This window comes from Tachysurus vachellii, chromosome 2 (assembly GCF_030014155.1).
Source record: "Tachysurus vachellii isolate PV-2020 chromosome 2, HZAU_Pvac_v1, whole genome shotgun sequence".
In the NCBI taxonomy this organism is placed as follows: domain Eukaryota; kingdom Metazoa; phylum Chordata; class Actinopteri; order Siluriformes; family Bagridae; genus Tachysurus; species Tachysurus vachellii.
In genome coordinates, this window is record NC_083461.1 from 4,413,071 (window position 1) to 4,432,115 (window position 19,045).

At 42.5% G+C, this 19,045-nt stretch overlaps 1 protein-coding gene across 3 annotated transcripts in view; it reads left to right on the top strand.

Moving 5' to 3' along the window:
- Window positions 1-16,282, top strand: part of thrab (thyroid hormone receptor alpha b) — a 141,782-nt gene extending 125,500 nt beyond the window's left edge. For all 3 annotated transcript variants that reach the window (XM_060894501.1, XM_060894484.1, XM_060894493.1), the window contains 3 exons: window positions 7,785-7,931; window positions 10,142-10,400; window positions 11,782-16,282. In XM_060894501.1, the coding sequence (XP_060750484.1) occupies window positions 7,785-7,931; window positions 10,142-10,400; window positions 11,782-12,032 (657 nt within the window). In that variant the 3' untranslated portion in view covers window positions 12,033-16,282. The remainder of the gene's footprint in view (window positions 1-7,784; window positions 7,932-10,141; window positions 10,401-11,781) is intronic.
- Window positions 16,283-19,045: the final 2,763 nt, after the last annotated feature.

Consider the following 19,045-nt stretch of genomic DNA (forward strand, 5'->3'; position numbering starts at 1 on the left):
AGTCAAATTCTCCATTTCGCACATTTTTTCTTTAATAAAAAAAATCTGACTGTCAGTCAGTGTCAAATCATTGTGTGTATGAATAGATTATTTCCCATTTGTCCTGTTAGTGCTGTGTGTGTGTGTGTGTGTGTGTGTGTGTGTCATTATGTCACTCTGCTCCACTTTTGCTTGAGTTGCTCTGACACTGTGAGTGAGGTCTAAAATCATGTGCCTCGCTCTGTGTCTCTGAGGGAATAAGAGTCAGGTCGAGGCAGCATGAACGACAGATGCGTAGAGAGAAAACTGGAAAAGCTTCATCTTCAAGAGAAAGAAGCACCGTGTAGGGAAGGAAGAAAAGAAAGAAGTGATGGACTTTAGGATGTTGAATGAGATTGTGATTTTTGCCTTCATATGTATTCACCCTGCTGTTAGCATCCTTATAAGCATGTTCAGTGTTCATACATCAGCCGAGTCTCTCTCTCTCTCTCTCTCTCTCTCTATCTATCTCTCTCTCTCTCTCTGTCTCTCTCTCTCTGTCTCTCTCTCTATATCTCTATCTCTCTCTCTCTATCTCTCTCTATCTCTCTATCAAACACAAACACATCAACAATGGCGGATGTTGCTTTACTGTTAATGCTCATGGCTTTGTGAACCTACATTAACACCCAAACGCCGCGAATCCAACGTGTACGTGCAGCTCCATGTAATTTTATAAAGGAGGTTGTAATTGAGAAAGTACATCACGTTATTTTATCATTAACACTCATCATTTATCATTTATCATTAAAAACGTTAGCCTTAGCATGTAGCTACCTACTATCATGTGTGCTGATAATGTATCATATTGCAGTAAAGTAAAAGTGTATTAAACATTAGTATACTTAAGGTACATTATCAAATGCGCTAACAGTAGCCCCGCCCACAGCCCCTGACACAAGCGATTCTTAAGTCTAGACCAGCAACGTTTTGGTGCTACTTAAGAACCACTTTTCCTGGTTCAGAGCCGGTGCTTTGGCTGTCGAAAAAGAAAGAACTGGTTCTAAATTAGGCTCCGAACCAGCACTCAAACTGCCTCGGTGGAAAAGGGGCATCTGATCACAGCACGGTACATGTACTGTTTTAAATCTGAGAAGGAAGCTTTTAGCTCATTACAGCAGTGGTGGTATGTGAATAAAAGCTGCTTCTCAGATTTAAAACAATTCCATAAATAAGTAAAAGACTCTCTAAAATTGGCGTCTTCTAAAAGCGCAGTGTTAAAATGCCAGTAGGCACTCTTAAGCTTTACATTTTTTTTACTAACAGTTTTTTTTTTTATATCAACAGTACACTCTCAACGTAATAAGAGACATTGTTAGATCTCTGAAAGCTCTGGAGATAGAAACAGTGGAACTCCAGCATTTGGAGGCCACAGGAGATCGAGGGCATATTGAAAAATATTCTAAGTTCTTTTTCAGTTTAGAGCAAAAGAATGAAGAGAAGAAATTCATACATGCTCTGCAAACAGAATTAGGGGATCTCTCAACGGAGCCCACTGAAATTCACAAGCAGACAGTAAGCTTCTACTCGAAGCTATACAGCAGTGACTGGTCAGGGGCACAGATGGTGGAGGAGAACTTCCTCCTGAGCCTGGAAAGCTCTCTGAGGATGCGGCCAGGGAGGTAGATAAAGAGCTGACCCTGGAGGAGCTTCACGAGGCTCTCCAGGGCATGGAGATTGGAAGGGTGCCAGGAATAGACGGTCTCCATGTTGAGTTTTACAAGACTTTCTGGTCAGTTATACAGTAGGACAGGACATGCTGGATGTCTTAAGGGACAGTGTGAGGAGAGGTAGACTCCCTTTGAGCTGCAGCAGGGCCATTCTGACCCTACTGCCAAAAAAAGGGAGACCTGAAGTACTAGTGCCCGGTGTCACTAGTGTGCACTGACTGCAAGCTGCTCTCAATATCATTAGCCTCAAAACTGACTAAGGTAATAGAGCCGCTCATTCACCAGGACCAGACGTACTGTGTGCCTGATAGGTCCGTATTTGATAACGTATATTTAATTCATGACAGTTTGGACGTCTCCGGGCTATTGGGCTTAAAGACTGGTCTGATTTTTCTAGATCAAGAAAAGGCATTTGACCAGGTTGGGCATGAATATTTGTGGAAGGTGCTGGAAACCTTTGGGTTCAACCCAGGTTTTCTAGCCATGATCAAACTGTTGTACAGTGAAATTGAGAGTGTACTGAAGGGTAACGGTGGTTTACATGCCCCTTTTAAAGTGTACAGAGGTACAGTATACGACAAGGCTGTTCTCTGTCAGCTATGCTGTATTCACTAGCAATTGAACCTCTTTTAAACAGACTGAGATCTAATCTTTCTGGTTGTAATATTCCACACAGCAATGCTTCACTCTGTCTTTCAGCATATGCAGATGACCTGGTAGTTATGATTGACTCGCAGAAAGATGTGAATGTTTTAACTGATATTTTAAATAAGTAGATAAGTTTTTTATCTACTGCCAAGGTCAACTGGGCAAAGAGTGAAGCTATTTTATTTGGGGAGTGGAGAGGTGGGCAACCTACACTACCTGGAGGTTTAGTGTGGAAAAGAGGTGGTTTTAAGTACTGTACTTGGGTGTCCACCCAAGGGGGCTCTGTAGAGCATGTGAAGATCAGACTGAGCCAGTGGAAGCAGCAGGTCCTAAGGATGTCCTACAGGGGGTGATCGATTGGTCATTAACAACCTGGCCGCATCATACCTTTGGCACAAGCTGGCATGCGTGGATCTGCCGCTAAACGTGCTAGCAAGCATCTAGGCCCCTGCTGTGCATTTTTTCTGGGATGGTCTACAGTGGATTCCTCAGAGCGTTCTCCACCTGCCCAAGGAGGAAGGAGTGCAGGGGCTGGTCCAGCTAGTCAGCAGAACTGCAGATTTTCACCTTCAGTTCATCCAGAGACTTTTCACTGGACCTAAAGTTTTGGTATGGAGAGCAGCAGCCAGTGGATTACTACGCACAGTTGGTGGTCTGAGGCTGGATAGGACTTTGTTTTTAATGGACACCAAAACGCTGGACGTTTCTGGGTTACCATTGTTTTATTGTGGGCTGTTTAAAATCTGGAACTTTTTAAAAAACAGAACAAAGGCAGTGGAACACTATACTGGCTGCTGGAGGAGCCTCTGGTGTATGGTGGGCAGATGGACATCTCCAGTGTGACCGTCCCTGCACTGTCCAAGACTGCACTGTCTGTCCATTTGGCTGTCGCTCACTGTGTCTCTTATCAATCAGATACATCACATCACATCTTTCTCTCTATCTCGCTCTTTCCCTCTCTCTTCCAGTCTCTCCTCATTTAGTAAATGACAGTGAATGATGAAACTTCTCACCTAAGGAGTGTGTGTGTGTGTCAGTGTGTGTGAGTGCGTGTAAGTGAGAGAGAGAGAGAGAGAGAGAGAGAGAGAGAGAGAAAGAACAGCTCAGGGAAAGGGTGAAAATTCAGACCACAAAACAGTACCTAATAGGGGAACACCCCTCTAAACACACACACACACACACACACACACTTGTAAAAGCTTACCCAACTCACTCTTAAGACACACACTGTCTCCAGCCAATCCAAGCACTAATCCATCTTGGATTGAGAAAACACACTCTAAAAGTTCCTCAGAAGCACACACTCAGTGGCGAGCGCCTTCATCTCGGCCATATTCCTCTCTTTTTTTTTAATTAAAACACACATGAGGCCCAATTGAATTTAAGAGCTGCAGTAAAACATGCTGTAAACTTTAATTCATATCACACCAGTGACATTACAGAGCTATAAATTCAACCACTGCTTCATTTCCATCATCTTAACTCCTGAAGTAATGAATAGTCTGTCTCTCTCTCTCCCTCTCTCTCTCTCTCTCTCTCTCTCTCTCTCTCTCTCTCTCTCTCTCTCTCTCTATCTCTCTCGCTCACTCTCTCACTCCCTCCCTCCCCCTCTCTTTCTCTCTCTCCCTACTGTATCTCTTTCTCTCTCTCTCTCTCTATCTCTCTGTCCCTCTTTCTCTCTCTCTCCCATTCTGCATATCTCTCTCTCTCTCTCCCATTCTGCATCTCTCTCTCTATCTCTCTGTCCCTCTTTCTCTCTCCCATTCTGCATATCTCTCTCTCTCTCTCTCTCTCTCTCTCCCTCTTTCTCTCTCTCTCTCCCATTCTGCATCTCTCTCTCTCTCTTTCTCTCTCTCTCTCCCATTCTGCATCTCTCTCTCTCTCTCTCTCTCTCTCTCTCTCTCTCTCTCTCTCTCTCTCTCTCTCTCTCTCTCTCTCTCTCTCTCTCTCTCTCTCTCTCTCTCTCTCTCTCTCTCTCTCTCTCTCTCTCTCTCTCTCTCTCTCTCTCTGTGCATGCTGTGAGTGTGTGACGGTGAACACGTGAGTGTGTGACGGCGAACACTTTTTTTTCAGTTAAAAACATTAGTCAAGTGAGTAAAATAGTAGCTGAAAAAAGCGTAGCGTTGGCGTCAGGTATGTACCTGAACCTGGCGTAAGGGTGGAGGATGCACTGGTAGCAGTAGGAGAGCAGATAGAGTATAATATATGTTCAGCCTCCAGGATGAATAAAGCATAATATTATAATTTTTTCTTCTTCCCCTATTTATTGTAAATAAGAAATTGTAAATTGTAAATGGGAAGTCGTGGCCTAATGGTTAGAGAGTCTGACTCCTAACCCTAAGGTTGGGGGTTCGAGTCTCGGGCCGGCCACGACTGAGGTGCCCTTGAGCAAGGCACCAAAATCCCCCCAACTGCTCCCTGGGCGCCACAGCATAAAAATGGCTGCCCACTGCTCCGGGTGTGTGTTCACGGTGTGTGTGTGTTCACTGCTGTGTGTGTGCACTGTGTGTAGCCGTGTGTAGCCGTATGTCACGTCACTTTCACTTTCACTTTCACTTTAAAATATTATATCCGACCACTGAAAGTGTGTGTGTCTGTGTGTGTAAGTGTGTCCCACGTGTGTGTGTAAGTGTATGGGTTTGTCACTGTGTGTAAATGTGTGTGAGTGTGGGTGTGTCAGTGTGTGTTGTCAGTCTGTGTAAGTGGGTGTGTCTGTGTGTGTCAGTCTGTGTAAGTGTGTGTGAGTGTGGGTGTACCAGTGCGTGAGTGTCTGTGATTGTGTGTGTCAGTGTAAGTGTGTGTGTCAGTGTGTGTAAGTGTGTGTGACTGTCATTGTGTGTACGTGTGTGTAAGTGTCAGTATGTGTAAGTGTGTGTGACTGTCATTGTGTGTACGTGTGTGTAAGTGTCAGTATGTGTAAGTGTGTGTGACTGTCATTGTGTGTAAGTGTGTGTAAGTGTCAGTGTGTGTAAGTGTGTGTGACTGTCATTGTGTGTAAGTGTGTGTAAGTGTCAGTGTGTGTAAGTGTGTGTGTGTGTCAGTGTGTGTAAGTGTGTGTAAGTGTCAGTGTGTGTAAGTGTCAGTGTGTGTGAGTGTCAGTGTGTGTAAGTATGTGTAAGTGTCAGTGTGTGTCAGTGTGTGTCAGTGTGTGTAAGTGTCAGTGTGTGTAAGTGTGTGTAAGTGTGTGTGAGTGTGTGTACTGTAAGTGTCAGTGTGTGTAAGTGTGTGTGAGTGTGTGTGTAAGTGTCAGTGTGTGTAAGTGTGTGTGAGTGTCTGTGAGTGTGTGTACTGTAAGTGTCAGTGTGTGTAAGTGTGTGAGTGTGTGTAAGTGTGTGTGTCAGTGTGTGTCAGTGTGTGTAAGTGTGTGTAAGTGTCGGTGTGTGTGAGTCTGTGTAAGTGTGTGTGTGTGAGTGTGTGTAAGTGTGTGTAAGTGTCAGTGTGTGTGTGTCATTGTGTGTAAGTGTGTGTAAGTATGTGTAAGTGTCAGTGTGTGTAAGTGTCAGTGTGTGTAAGTGTCAGTGTGTGTGAGTGTTTTGAGTGTGTGTAAGTGTGTGTAAGTGTCAGTGTGTGTGAGTGTGTGTGAGTGTGTGTAAGTGTCAGTGTGTGTGAGTGTGTGTGAGTGTCATTGTGTGTAAGTGTGTGTAAGTATGTGTAAGTGTCAGTGTGTGAGTGTGTGTGAGTGTGTGTGAGTGTGTGTAAGTGTCAGTGTGTGTGTGTGTGTGTGTGTGAGTGTCATTGTGTGTGAGTGTGTGTAAGTGTCAGTGTGTGTGAGTGTGTGTAAGTGTGTGTAAGTGTCAGTGTGTGTGAGTGTGTGTGAGTGTCATTGTGTGTAAGTGTGTGTAAGTGTCAGTGTGTGTGAGTGTGTGTAAGTGTGTGTAAGTGTCAGTGTGTGTCAGTGTGTGTGAGTATGTGTAAGTGTCAGTGTGTGTGAGTGTGTGTGAGTGTCATTGTGTGTAAGTGTGTGTAAGTGTCAGTGTGTGTGAGTGTGTGTAAGTGTGTGTAAGTGTGTGTAAGTGTCAGTGTGTGTGAGTGTGTGTGAGTGTCATTGTGTGTAAGTGTGTGTAAGTGTCAGTGTGTGTGAGTGTGTGTAAGTGTGTGTAAGTGTGTGTAAGTGTGTGTAAGTGTCAGTGTGTGTCAGTGTGTGTGAGTATGTGTAAGTGTCAGTGTGTGTGAGTGTGTGTGAGTGTCATTGTGTGTAAGTGTGTGTAAGTGTAAGTGTGTGTGAGTGTCATTGTGTTTAAGTGTGTGTAAGTGTCAGTGTGTGTGAGTGTGTGTAAGTGTGTGTAAGTGTGTGTAAGTGTCAGTGTGTGTGAGTATGTGTAAGTGTCAGTGTGTGTGAGTGTGTGTGAGTGTCATTGTGTGTAAGTGTGTGTAAGTGTCAGTGTGTGTAAGTGTGTGTGAGTGTCATTGTGTTTAAGTGTGTGTAAGTGTGTGTGTAAGTGTGTGTAAGTGTCAGTGTGTGTAAGTGTGTGTAAGTGTGTGTAAGTGTCAGTGTGTGTGAGTGTGTGTAAGTGTGCCAGTGAGCACACACTCAGTACTCAGCCCTGAGCAGCTGCAGAGGATTGTGGGATGTCAGAACAGCCACTGCAGTATTGGCTCTCGTCCCATTGCGGAGGCTGATTAAAGTCGTGTCTGTCGCTTCTCTCCTCCTCCTCCCCCACTCCCCCACCTCTATTCCTTTACTATCCGCTTCTCCTTCGCTCTGTACATGCAGCTGAAATACACTCACGCGTCTCGAGGCGGTGAAAGCCGTATTCTCCACACACACACACACACACACACACACACACACACACACACACACACACACACACACACACTTCTCTACCTTTCTGAACTAAACACAGCTGCTGTTGTTCGAATAGAAACCGAGAATCAATCACCTCTAACTGCTCCCTGAAGAGCCGAGCTGAAATATCCCACAATCCCGAGCGGTAGAGCCTCCATGGTGTTACATGGTGTTAAATATCCCACAATCCCGAGCGGTAGAGCCGCCATTCCTACAGTAAAGTGAGGAAGAGTGTGGTGTCACATACATGCGTTAGTCTCATCATGACACCAGGCTGTGAGGATGAGGTAAAGATTTAAAACCATGGAAAACTAATCAGGACGGTGATGTGAGGAGTTTTACTCCTTATATACAATTATTTTTCTTTATTTTCTTTATTTTTTTTATTACATTAGAAATCTCAGAGCTTCAGTTTTCTTTCTTTCTTTCCTCTCTCTCTCTCTCTCTCTCTCTCTCTCTGTCTCACACAAACACTCCCCCGACACACACACACAGACATGACGTCATTTTTACAGACAAAACCTGCTGTTAAATAAAACTAAATATAAATAAATAAATAATTAAAGTGATGTTCTGTTATAAATGTTGGTCTCTAACTAGTGTGTGTGTGTGTGCACGTGTGTGTATGTGTGTGTGTGTGTGTGTGTGTGTGTTTCCAGCCTGAAGACATCGGCCAATCTCCTGTAGCCCCCACGTCAGATGGGGATAAAGTCGACCTGGAGGCCTTCAGCGAGTTTACCAAGATCATCACGCCAGCCATCACACGTGTCGTCGACTTTGCCAAAAAACTGCCCATGTTTTCAGAGGTGTGTGTGTGTGTGTGTGTGTGTGTGTGTGAGCACTACATGACAAGTTACCCGCCTGTGTGATTATTAAAAATGATGCCATTTGGCACAGCTGCCAAGTCTGATGTATGAAGCTTAATGCGTCGAAACTCTCGTCTTCATCCACAGACGTCTAAAGCAGCCGTGTTTGTATTTCCATAATTAGTAGATGAACTCCAGCTGTGTGTCGTTTTACTGCTCAACACGTTACACAAGATCATCAACCAACAACACACTTACACTCCTGATGAGGAAGAATGACTGGGGAATGTTAAGCAGGAGACTTCTCTCTTTTGGTGAATAGAAAATAATAATAATAATAATAATAATAATAATAATAATAATAAATCACTGACAAATAACTACAAGTAAAATAAACAGTACTAGCTCAAACCTAGCTAAAATAATATTAACAATTTGACTATTTAGTTCATTACTTCAGAACGTTTATATATATATAATTTATATAAGAAATTGTTGAACATTTCAAGTTCGTGGAGTAGGCGGAGCTTAATCTTTCTCCCCTGTCAATCAAAGGGAAACTAGCTAATCTAACTATTACTTTTGAATCTAACGGATCTTCATCTGCATGTGAGGATGATGATAACAGATCGATTCGACCCGAACGTCACAGAAAGGGTTAAAAGTGAAACCAATCGGTGAGAAATCCAGAAGCTTCAGTGAAATTCTATTCGAATGAAATTTTTTTTTGTATTTTCTTTTTCTTTCTTTCTTTCTTTCTTTCTTTCTTTCTTTCTTTCTTTCTTTCTTTCTTTCTCTTACTATATTCTCTCTCTCTCTCTCTCTCTCTCTCTCTCTCTCCAACTTTAGAATATAGAATATAGAATATAGAATATGTAGATACAAATTTAGATCGATATAATTTTATTTAGTGAAATTCTATTCGAATTTTATTTTATTTTGTATTTTCTTTCTTTCTTTCTTTCTTTCTTTCTTTCTTGCTTTCTTTCTCTTGCCATATTCTCGCTCTCTCTCTCTCTCTCCAACTTTAGAATATAGAATATGTAGATACACATTTAGATCGATATAATTTTATTTAGTGAAATTCTATTCGAATTTTTTTTTTTGTATTTTCTTTCTTTCTTTCTTTCTTTCTTTCTTTCTTTCTTTCTTTCTTTCTTTCTTTCTCTTGCTATATTCTCTCTCTCTCTCTCTCTCTCTCTCTCTCTCTCTCTTTCTCTCCAACTTTAGAATATAGACTATAGAACATGTAGATACACATTTAGATCGATATCATTTTATTTAGTGAAATTCTATTCCATGACATTCTTTTGTATACCACTTTTAACAACATACTTTATCACCGAGCAGCTTTACAGTAATCTGTGAGATTATAAATAACTGTGCGGTCAGAAGGTACGACTGTGTAACCAGGAAAACGAACATCGGCGTAATTTCTGTATTCATTCAGGCTTTGATATGAAAGTATTTCATTAAGAAAGTGATTGTATCAGTCGCAGTCCATGGTTTCTGTCATATGGTGGAACCATCCAGAGCATTCGTAGGTTCACCTGGAGACATGTGATGAAAACTCCAACCAGAAGCAGGAGGTCGGATCAGCCAGGTCCGGAGAGTAGAGGTGTTTATAGAGTCACTGAGTCATAGAATCAAAGGCAAAGATAGCGTTAGTGCAAAAATATCAGCACTCATTTAGTCTTATAGCAGTCTTATAGCATCTGTGTGTAGAAACTCAGCTTCTGTTGCATTTACGGAGCTTTGGATAAAGGCAGATTTTCCTCGTAGACAAATTTCCTCCTCGTGTCACTTTTCCGGGCGTCGCGTTTAGACGGAATCAGATCTTTAGTTGGTGTCTGAGACGGGTTTAGAAGAGCAGAAGGAAGATCTGGACTGAACCTGTCTGAACTGGACACTGGATACCGTCGACTGTAGATGTTTTTTTTTTTTGCTTTGTTGTAAAAGTATTATTGCTGTAATATAACATGAGAACTATTTAAAACTAAAAAAAAATTCTGATTGAAAATGTTATATATTGTTATCAGCCATTGAAATCTGCTCTGTCTGAATATTTCTAGCTGTAATTATCACCTTAAGCAAATTTAACTGAACAAAATGACTTTAATAAGAACTCAAAGTTTGTGGGACAAACGAGAAGATATGAGATTGAACCTGTGTGTGTGTGTGTGTGTGTGTGTGTGTGTGTGTGTGTGTAGCTGCCTTGTGAGGATCAGATCATCCTGCTGAAGGGCTGCTGTATGGAGATCATGTCTCTGCGGGCGGCGGTGAGGTACGACCCCGAGAGCGAGACTCTGACGCTGAACGGAGAGATGGCCGTGAAGAGAGAGCAGCTGAAGAATGGTGGCCTGGGCGTGGTCTCTGATGCCATCTTTGACCTGGGCAAATGCCTCGCACAGTTCAACCTGGACGACACGGAGGTGGCGCTGCTGCAGGCTGTGCTGCTCATGAGCTCAGGTACGACACTGACATACTCACACACTCACACACTGACACACACACACACTGAGACACTGGCACATACTGTACTGACACACTCACACACACTGACACACTCACACACTGACACACCGACACACACTGACACACTCACACACACTGACACACTCACACACTCACACACTGACACACACTGACACTCTCACACTCACACACACTGACACACACTCTGCTCTTCTTTAAAACCACCTTCTCTTTAAAAACCATGAATCCAGGATTTTAGAATAATGTGATATTAAAAAAAATGTATTAGTATTTCACTGCCTTCGATTTCACCCTGAAAAAAAAAACCCCTCAGAATCAACACTTTGTTTAAAAACACAATTTTTTTTGTGTTAATATTTTTAAGTGACATAATATCAGATATTATTTCTTGGGCAGAATATAAATTGGCACCAAACTGTATTTTTTTTTACACTGCAATCTGCTGAGCTGTCTGTTATTCTGAAGTCTATTTTAACATGAATTTAAAAAGTTAAAAAGATTTTGAGGAAGTTGTTATTGATGACATACAGCGCTGTGAAAATGTATTGATTTGTTTTTGTTTTTTTTTACATATTTCTCACACATTCGTGTGTTGGACAGCTTTTTGTTTTTGCCTTAAAAAATCATTTTAAAACTGCATTTTTTTTTATCTTTGCATAATATTAACATTTGTTTGATCTCAAACATTTAAATGATAAAATGATAAAAAAAAAATCAGGAAATTTAAATACATTCATTCATTCATTTTCTACCGCTTACCCGAACTACCTCGGGTCACGGGGAGGTAGTCATCTCAGGCGTCATCGGGCATCAAGGCAGGATACACCCTGGACGGAGTGCCAACCCATCACAGGGCACACACACACACATTCACTCACACAATCACACACTACGGACAATTTTCCAGAGATGCCAATCAACCTACCATGCATGTCTTTGGACCGGGGGAGGAAACCGGAGTACCCGGAGGAAACCCCCGAGGCACGGGGAGAACATGCAAACTCCACACACACAAGGCGGAGGCGGGAATCGAACCCCCAACCCCAACGTGCTAACCACTAAGCCACCGTGCCCCCTAACCATGCGCAGTTTAAATTGAAATTTAAATACAAAAAAAAAAAAAAAAATACAATACTTTTTCACGGCACCGTCGATCTGATTTGGTACGATCCATTTTGATTGTGTAGAGGTTTTTTTAAGCGTTAGGAGTTTGTGATTCATTTTGGCTAACAGTTTATTTGAAAAGTGTCATTTTTGCCTTTTCAGAGCTTCCAGAAATTTCTCTTTCTTAGAAAAAAACTTTATAACTTTAATAATTATTTTGTCCCCTTTTGTCCCGTGTCCCCTTTCCCAGACCGCTCAGGTTTGACGTGCGTGGAGAAGATCGAGAAGTGCCAGGAGACGTACTTGCTGGCGTTTGAGCACTACATCAACTATCGCAAGCACAACATTCCCCACTTCTGGCCCAAGCTGCTGATGAAGGTGACGGACCTGCGCATGATCGGGGCGTGTCACGCCAGCCGCTTCCTGCACATGAAGGTGGAGTGTCCCACCGAGATGTTCCCTCCTCTCTTCCTCGAGGTCTTCGAGGACCAGGAAGTGTGAGCGCTAGAAAGGAACGACATTTTTTAATGTTTTTTTTTGTACACACCTGAGCATCTCCGTCCTTTTAAACACTTCGACACACGTCCCGGTCCCTGGTTCATCCGCCTTCCCACGCGTCGAACGCACCAGCAGCATGATTTCAGAGGCAGGACCTTCTCCGGAGCTCATGTGCTCCTTTGATGTTTTGCAGAAAACGGCTATTTATTCTACGTTTGCTTTTTTTACAGAGTGTTTAAACTCCTTCCACTTTAAATTTTCTCCGCCGGCCTATTTGCAGGCGGCCCTTCTGTCTCTGCGCTACGTCTTAGACTGATCTACCTGAAACTGAACCTTTAGCAGCTATGGACACACACACACACACACACACACACACACACACACACACACATGTCTAACCTCAAGTCAGAACACTTCAACACACACACACACACTACTCTCACACCAGCTACTCAGAGCAGCTCTGTTGCACAGGGCGTGTACAGAAACAAGGCGCTAATCCAGCACTAGATTCGTGTTAGCCAGTGGTCAGGTCATTTCAGTCATCTAAACTCATCCTGGTACCGCTAACGATGACCACCAGTGTCTCTCTCTCCTTCTCTTTTTCTTTCACACACACACAAACGAGCAGATCAGCATCGTCAGAGTCATCTTTGTAGTAGTAGTAGTAGTAGTAGAAGGATGGTTGTAGCACGAATTAAACAGACCTCATTTCACTGATCCTAGTGAACCGTGTGCAGGCTGGGAGGAAAGTTCTAGAAAGGTGCTGGATTTAATTAAAAAGCTCGAATGGATGTGGAACGTTTTGAAACCCACTTCAGAGAACAAACGCAGACTCACGGCACAGAGCGCTGCTGTCGCTTGTGTTCGTCCTTCCGCCTGGTCGTAGCCTGGGAGTATCTCATCGGAGTCGTGTTCCATCTTCGGCTCATCGCATAATTCTACGTCTCTCACCCTAGAGTTCCTTTTTCTCTTCACGAGCAAGCAGTCAGGTCTGATGCCTGGGGAATAAAGCCTATAGTAACGAAAGAAAGACCACGGTAACGAACACGAATACACATTTATTTAATCGTTTATCTGCAGTAAAAGTCTGGTCACGCCTGCGGAGGTTACGGTTTACAAAATATATCAAAAAATTTCATTTAGTCGTTTAGTAGAATTTGTTTTCTTTTTTTTTTATTTTCACAAACTGCAAAAAAAAAAGTAAAAATATTTTGGGGCTTTTTACACCTGGTCACTTCATGTGTTTTCTGTGATCAGAGAGCTATCCGATGGTAAAAAGACCAGGTCTAAATGCCCTCTGAAACGTTTTAGAGACGGATATAAATCTGATGGTTCAAACCACTTCAGGAGGTGGTCTGGGACGCGTTTCAGATGAAACTGGACAGGTGTAAATGAATGTGGTTGTTTAAGCCACATACGTCAGCGCTATACTCCTCCCAAACGGAAGTACGTCACTCGCAGGTGATCTTTCACCCAGGCGTCTCGTCGGGGCTTAAAATGCGCTGCTGCCGCCAGCGAAAATGCAGCAAACATTAAATAATGTTTTTTGTAACATAAACGTCGTAACGAGTTTTTTCATCTTCTTTTTGATTGCGTTCTGAAAACCACATACACCAAAGTGTGTTCCATTTCAATCACCCCGGAAATGAGGTCAAATGTATTTGCATTTTGGGCGGGAGTAGAAAGATCGGATCGATATCCGATTCGCCGAGGCGCATTTATGTGGCCTAATGTAAATGGAACAGTTTTAACAAGTCAGACAGCTATCGGATCAGAGACAACACATGAAGTGACCAGGTGTAAAAAGGCCCTTTGACTAGTATTCAGATCCCTCAAAATTTAAAAAGAAGAGAAGATGCCGCAAAATTTAAAACGATGCAATCCGTCTTTAGACATTTCAGGCTCGTGTGCTAACCAGGCTGATTATAAAAAAACCACTGAATAGTATTATGTTCCTCCCAGACCGAGCACACACACACACACAAACACACACACACCTCAGAAACCTGTAAAGCCTCATTACTGTATGCACTGCAGTGCTGTTGCTCTAAAACCATCTCCACCCTCTCTCCCTATCTGGGCACAGACATCGCTCTGGGTGTGCCACACACACACACACACACACACACACACAGTGATGAGTGCAGACAGAGCAGGCAGGTTAGTGACACGATGGACTGGCTGTTTCATGGTATTGTTTTTTAATTATGATGTTTTTTTTGTACCTCAGTTCAGGCACACCTCAGGCTGTGGCTCCACAACTGCCTCTGTGCTGACAGGCTCTACCTCACCTCTGAACAGAGAGCAGCTACCTCACAGCCACCTCCTCCTCTCACACACACACACACACACACACACGTGCGCTTGAACACACTGACGTATTCATGAGCAGGAACACAAAGAAATCCCTCAATCAAGAACCAACACACTGACTCAGCTCTCGCTCTCGTCACCGTAGACAGGAGGGCCGACCATTCCTCATCCTCGTCCTCTTTCCTCATCCTCGTTCCTCGTCCCTGTTCCTCATCCTTGTCCTCACTTGTCACCTTTTTTTCTTTTTTATCAACTCAAAGTCAGGCTGGGAGGACAACGGAGGCCAATTTTTTTTTTTTGAACAAGCGGGACCAATCGACACATTTGGAAAGTTTAGACGTCCCCTTTTCCATTCCATTCAAAACGGACACCGACTTTGCTCGAGCAGAAATCGAAAGCTAGAGGAAAATCCAAGTGGAAAATCGAAACGAAACAAAACAAAGAAGGAAAAGAGTGAGCTTTTGTTATCGCTCAGAAAAGACAAGAATATAATCATGAAAAATAATCAAGCTAAAGCAGAAAGCTAAAGATGAAAGTGGGCGTGATCCTGATTCGTCATGGAAACGATCCGAAAACCACAACGTTAGGTGATTTTCTACTTAGGAAATGACCAAAACCCCCTTCCTGCCTTCATTTATTCATATATACGTGGGCGGTGACTTCTAGCTGAAGCCACGCCTCCTCAGAACATTCTCCGAATCAGTATTAAAACGACCACCACCATTTTTCTGCTTCAAAAAATTAAAAAAAAAAAAAATGAAATGCTTCTACTTTGTCTAACTTGTCCAACACCAGTGGATAAGCCCCTCCCTTAAGTGACAAGGTCCAGCCTTGGCCACGCCCCCCACACACCACCGCCGAGCGAACGTGAACCGGAAGAGCGTGAAGTGAAGAGCAAATCAGAACGGAGGCTCGTGTTGCCCCACCCACTTTCATCTCTAACCCCACCTCAAAGGCAAGAGAATCCAAAATCACGTGTCAAGGAGTTACCATGGCGACCGGTTTCAATATTTGGGTTTGTGTGCATAACAGCAGGGGTGATGAAGCTGCTCTACCTTTCGAGTCTAATTTTATTTGAGAGACAAAAATATGGAGAAATTCTAACAAAAAAAAACTTTCAGGACTCCAGAACAAAGTTTTAAAAATTGGAGCTATTTCTGTTGTTTGTTTGTTTGTTTGTTTGTTTGTTTGTTTTCTTTAATCTCGATGTTTTTATTTTGTTTGTTCGTCAGTTTTATGGTGCTTAACTGCTATGTAAGAAAGAAAAAAAAACAGCCGTAGTCACTTTTCTGACCATGCGTGCAGTGTATGTAAAAAAAACAACAAAAAAAAGAACGAAAGAAAAGAAAACAACCTCAAGACAAGAATTTCACCTCCTTTCTCACCTCACGAATAGTTTGTACCCGTAAGCCAACCGTCTCGCTCTGTTTGTCTCTGTGTTTCTGTCCCGATGTCCGTCCTTTTATCCAGATGATGAATTTACAGCAAAATCTGACAACAGAAATATTTTTTTTAACGTTTTGTTTCTTTTTTTAATGAACGAAGACTCTGAAACAAAAAAAAAACAGGAAAAATAATTTAAAAGAAACTGAAAATATAAAAAAACAAAAAACCTGAAACACAATCTTCTCATACCTCACGCAACAGGAGAGGAGCGCGTATCAGCGAGGCTCAAGTGCAGCCAGAGTCTGTGTCAAGAGACGTACGACGAGGTAAAAGTGTAGGATCGTCAGTCGTTATCTCTCTCACACACACACACACACACACACACACACACACACACACACACACATACAGCTCGACGCTTCAGGTTCGAAATCCGAGGATGAGGTTGTAGCTTAGCGAGGAAGTGATCAGTGTGTGTGCGTGTGTCTGTGTGTGCATGCGTGTGTGTGTCTGTGTTGCTGTGCGCGTGTGTGCGTGTGTGTGCATGCGTGCGTGTGTGTCTGTGTGTGTGTGTGTGTACGCGTGTGTGTGTGTGTGTGCTTGCGTGTGTGTGTGTCTGTGTGTGTGTGTGCATGCATGCGTGTGTGTCTGTGTGTGTGTGTGTACGCGTGTGTGTGTGCTTGCGGTGTGTGTCTGTGTGTGTTTGCATGCGTGCGTGTGTCTGTGTGTGTGTCTGTGTGTGCGTGTGTGCATGCGTGCGTGTGTGTGCGCGCGTGTCTGTGTGTGCGTGCGTGTGTGCATGTGTGTGTGTCTGTGCGTGTGTGTGTGCATGCGTGTGTGTGCGCGCGTGCATGTGTGTGAGTGTCTGTGTGTGAGTGCCTGTGTGCGTGTGTGTGTGTGTGTGTGTGTGTGAGAGAGATATCGGAGAACGTGTTATGGACTTGAATGTAGCTGACAGAACTTGGGATTCTCAGCGAGCCCGAGAAACCAGAACCTCACTTCAGGTCACCAGCAGAGTGAAACTTTACTTTACTTTACTTTACTGTCAAAAAAAAGTTACACAACAGACTGAAATTCTATTGTCTATAAACCGCCTGCAAGGTGCAATGTTCAAATTTTGTGTTCTTTTTTTTTGTATCTTGTTTTTGTTTTATTTTAGGTTTTTATTCTGACCATAAGCAAGGATGTAAATACAGAAGAAAAAAACACAGATTATTTCAGTATGTGATGTCACGCGTATGCAAAACACTCGTATACTGGACGCTCGAGAGCCCAGGAGCATCATGCAAATAAGTCCACAGATCATCATGATTCTGATTCCCTTCATCGTGTCCATAAGAAAAAGAAAGAAAGAAAGAAAGAAAGAAAGAAAGAAAGAAAGAAAGAAAGAAAGAAAGAAAGAAAAGACTGCATAAAGATATATCTCTATATACCTATAGACTCACACGGAGCTGTGAATGCGCCGTACACATCGGGACGCGATGTTCAGATTGAGTTCATTTAAAAACAATTGTCCCCGTGTAGCTGATCCCGGTGCCTCGTCCCCACACGTGGGTCCGCTGTGGACGCTTTCCCCACGTCGCGTTTGAACGAATGGATGGATTGATAGAAATGGAGAGTCCAGTGAGATATAATAATTACTATTCTTAAAGAGAGAGAGAGAGAGAGAAGTGAAGCCTTAGTAGTGCGGCACTTGAATCGTCATCTCATGAGGAGGAAAGGTGAAAAGATTTTTCTTTGACAAATGTAGTTCAAAGAGTTCCCATAGAATATCGGTAGAGTTCTGTTGAGTTCTAATAGAGTTATTATAGAACGCTGGTAGAATTTCGAGTAGAAGAAGAAAAGCTTTATGACACGAACGTCTATGCAACGACTTTTCCTCACGCTCTGAACACTCGCTGCTTGTTTCACACGTGTGACTCTCACACGCTGCTTCTGCTGCAACCGCACGAGCCTGGGAACGAACGCACACGTCCGTCTGTCTGTGCATTTCTCTATCCATCCGTCTGTCCCTCTCAACTCGGTTTGTGTGTGTGTGTGTGTGTGTGTGTGTGTGTGTGTGTGTGATATCAGCGCTCTCATGGCTCAGTGCTCCATTTCTATGTAAAAAACAACAGTAAATTCTCCTCTAAAGGATCAAAGCTGTTGAAAACCTGCACGACTCTTTATAAAGGAATCGAGTTTTACATGTTAAACATGTCGTCGTCTAAACGCAGGATACGTTTTCCAAACTTCAGTCTGATCGGATTAAAAGGAAAACGTCCAAAAGTTTTTCCACCGATAGAAATAAACTGACGTTAAAGCTGCGGCCGGAGGATTCAGTTCTGTCACTGACAAATAAATCAGACGTCGGTGTTTACAAACTAAACATCAACCGCTGAAGAGAATAAATCTGTAGACGTTTGAATATATTTGTAAGAAAAAGGTACAAACACTAACCACAGCTGTAACCCTGAAGTACATAAGATCTAATACAGTCTGCGTTAAACAACCGAACAGTGAAATCTTTACTCTGTTTAATTACATTCAACAGGGGATTAGACTAAATGTACAGAAATAGTTTCATTATTTCTGTTTTATTTATTTATTTTTTAAAATCACATTACATTAAAAAGTGTTCGTTTGGGGTCCCCCCCCCCTTTTGTTTCTTTTATTTTTTATCATTTATTTATTTATTTATTTTTATGTATTTATCTTCACTTTTTTAAAAAAAAAATTTCCAAACTGTGTCAAACTATCTACATCTATAAGATTTACAAAGCTATAAGCATGACATTGTTATTGGATTAAAAAATTTTTTTTTAATTTAATTAATTAATTTTATTTTATTTTTTAAATGACCTCACGGTAACAGCGAATTTTTAACCTAAACAGATTTTCAATTGTTTTCTCTGGAATTCTGTTGAAGTCTGATATCGACACGTAACACAGTAAATCGGAGAAAAAAAACAAAAACCCGCACCGTTTCTTCACGTCCGCTAAACCCGCAAAAATTGTGACGTCGTCCCTAAACTACCCGAATCAGCGAGTGCAATATATTTAAGCGGCCCCCTGGTCACATGACCCTAAACTCTGGTCTGATCTGAACTCTGAAGCTGAGGGTTGAGTGTTAAACACACTGACGATACACTGACAGTTCACTCAGCCGTGAGAGCGTGTGTGAGAGCAGGAGGATGTTCAGTTTATCAGTTTTGGTTGAAAATGTTTGAAGACTTCTCTCAGGTATCTAATAAATAGAAATCTATATAACAAACATTTTTAAATAAACGATGGAAAATAAAAGCCACTGCCATTTTGTTACGTTCACATCATTC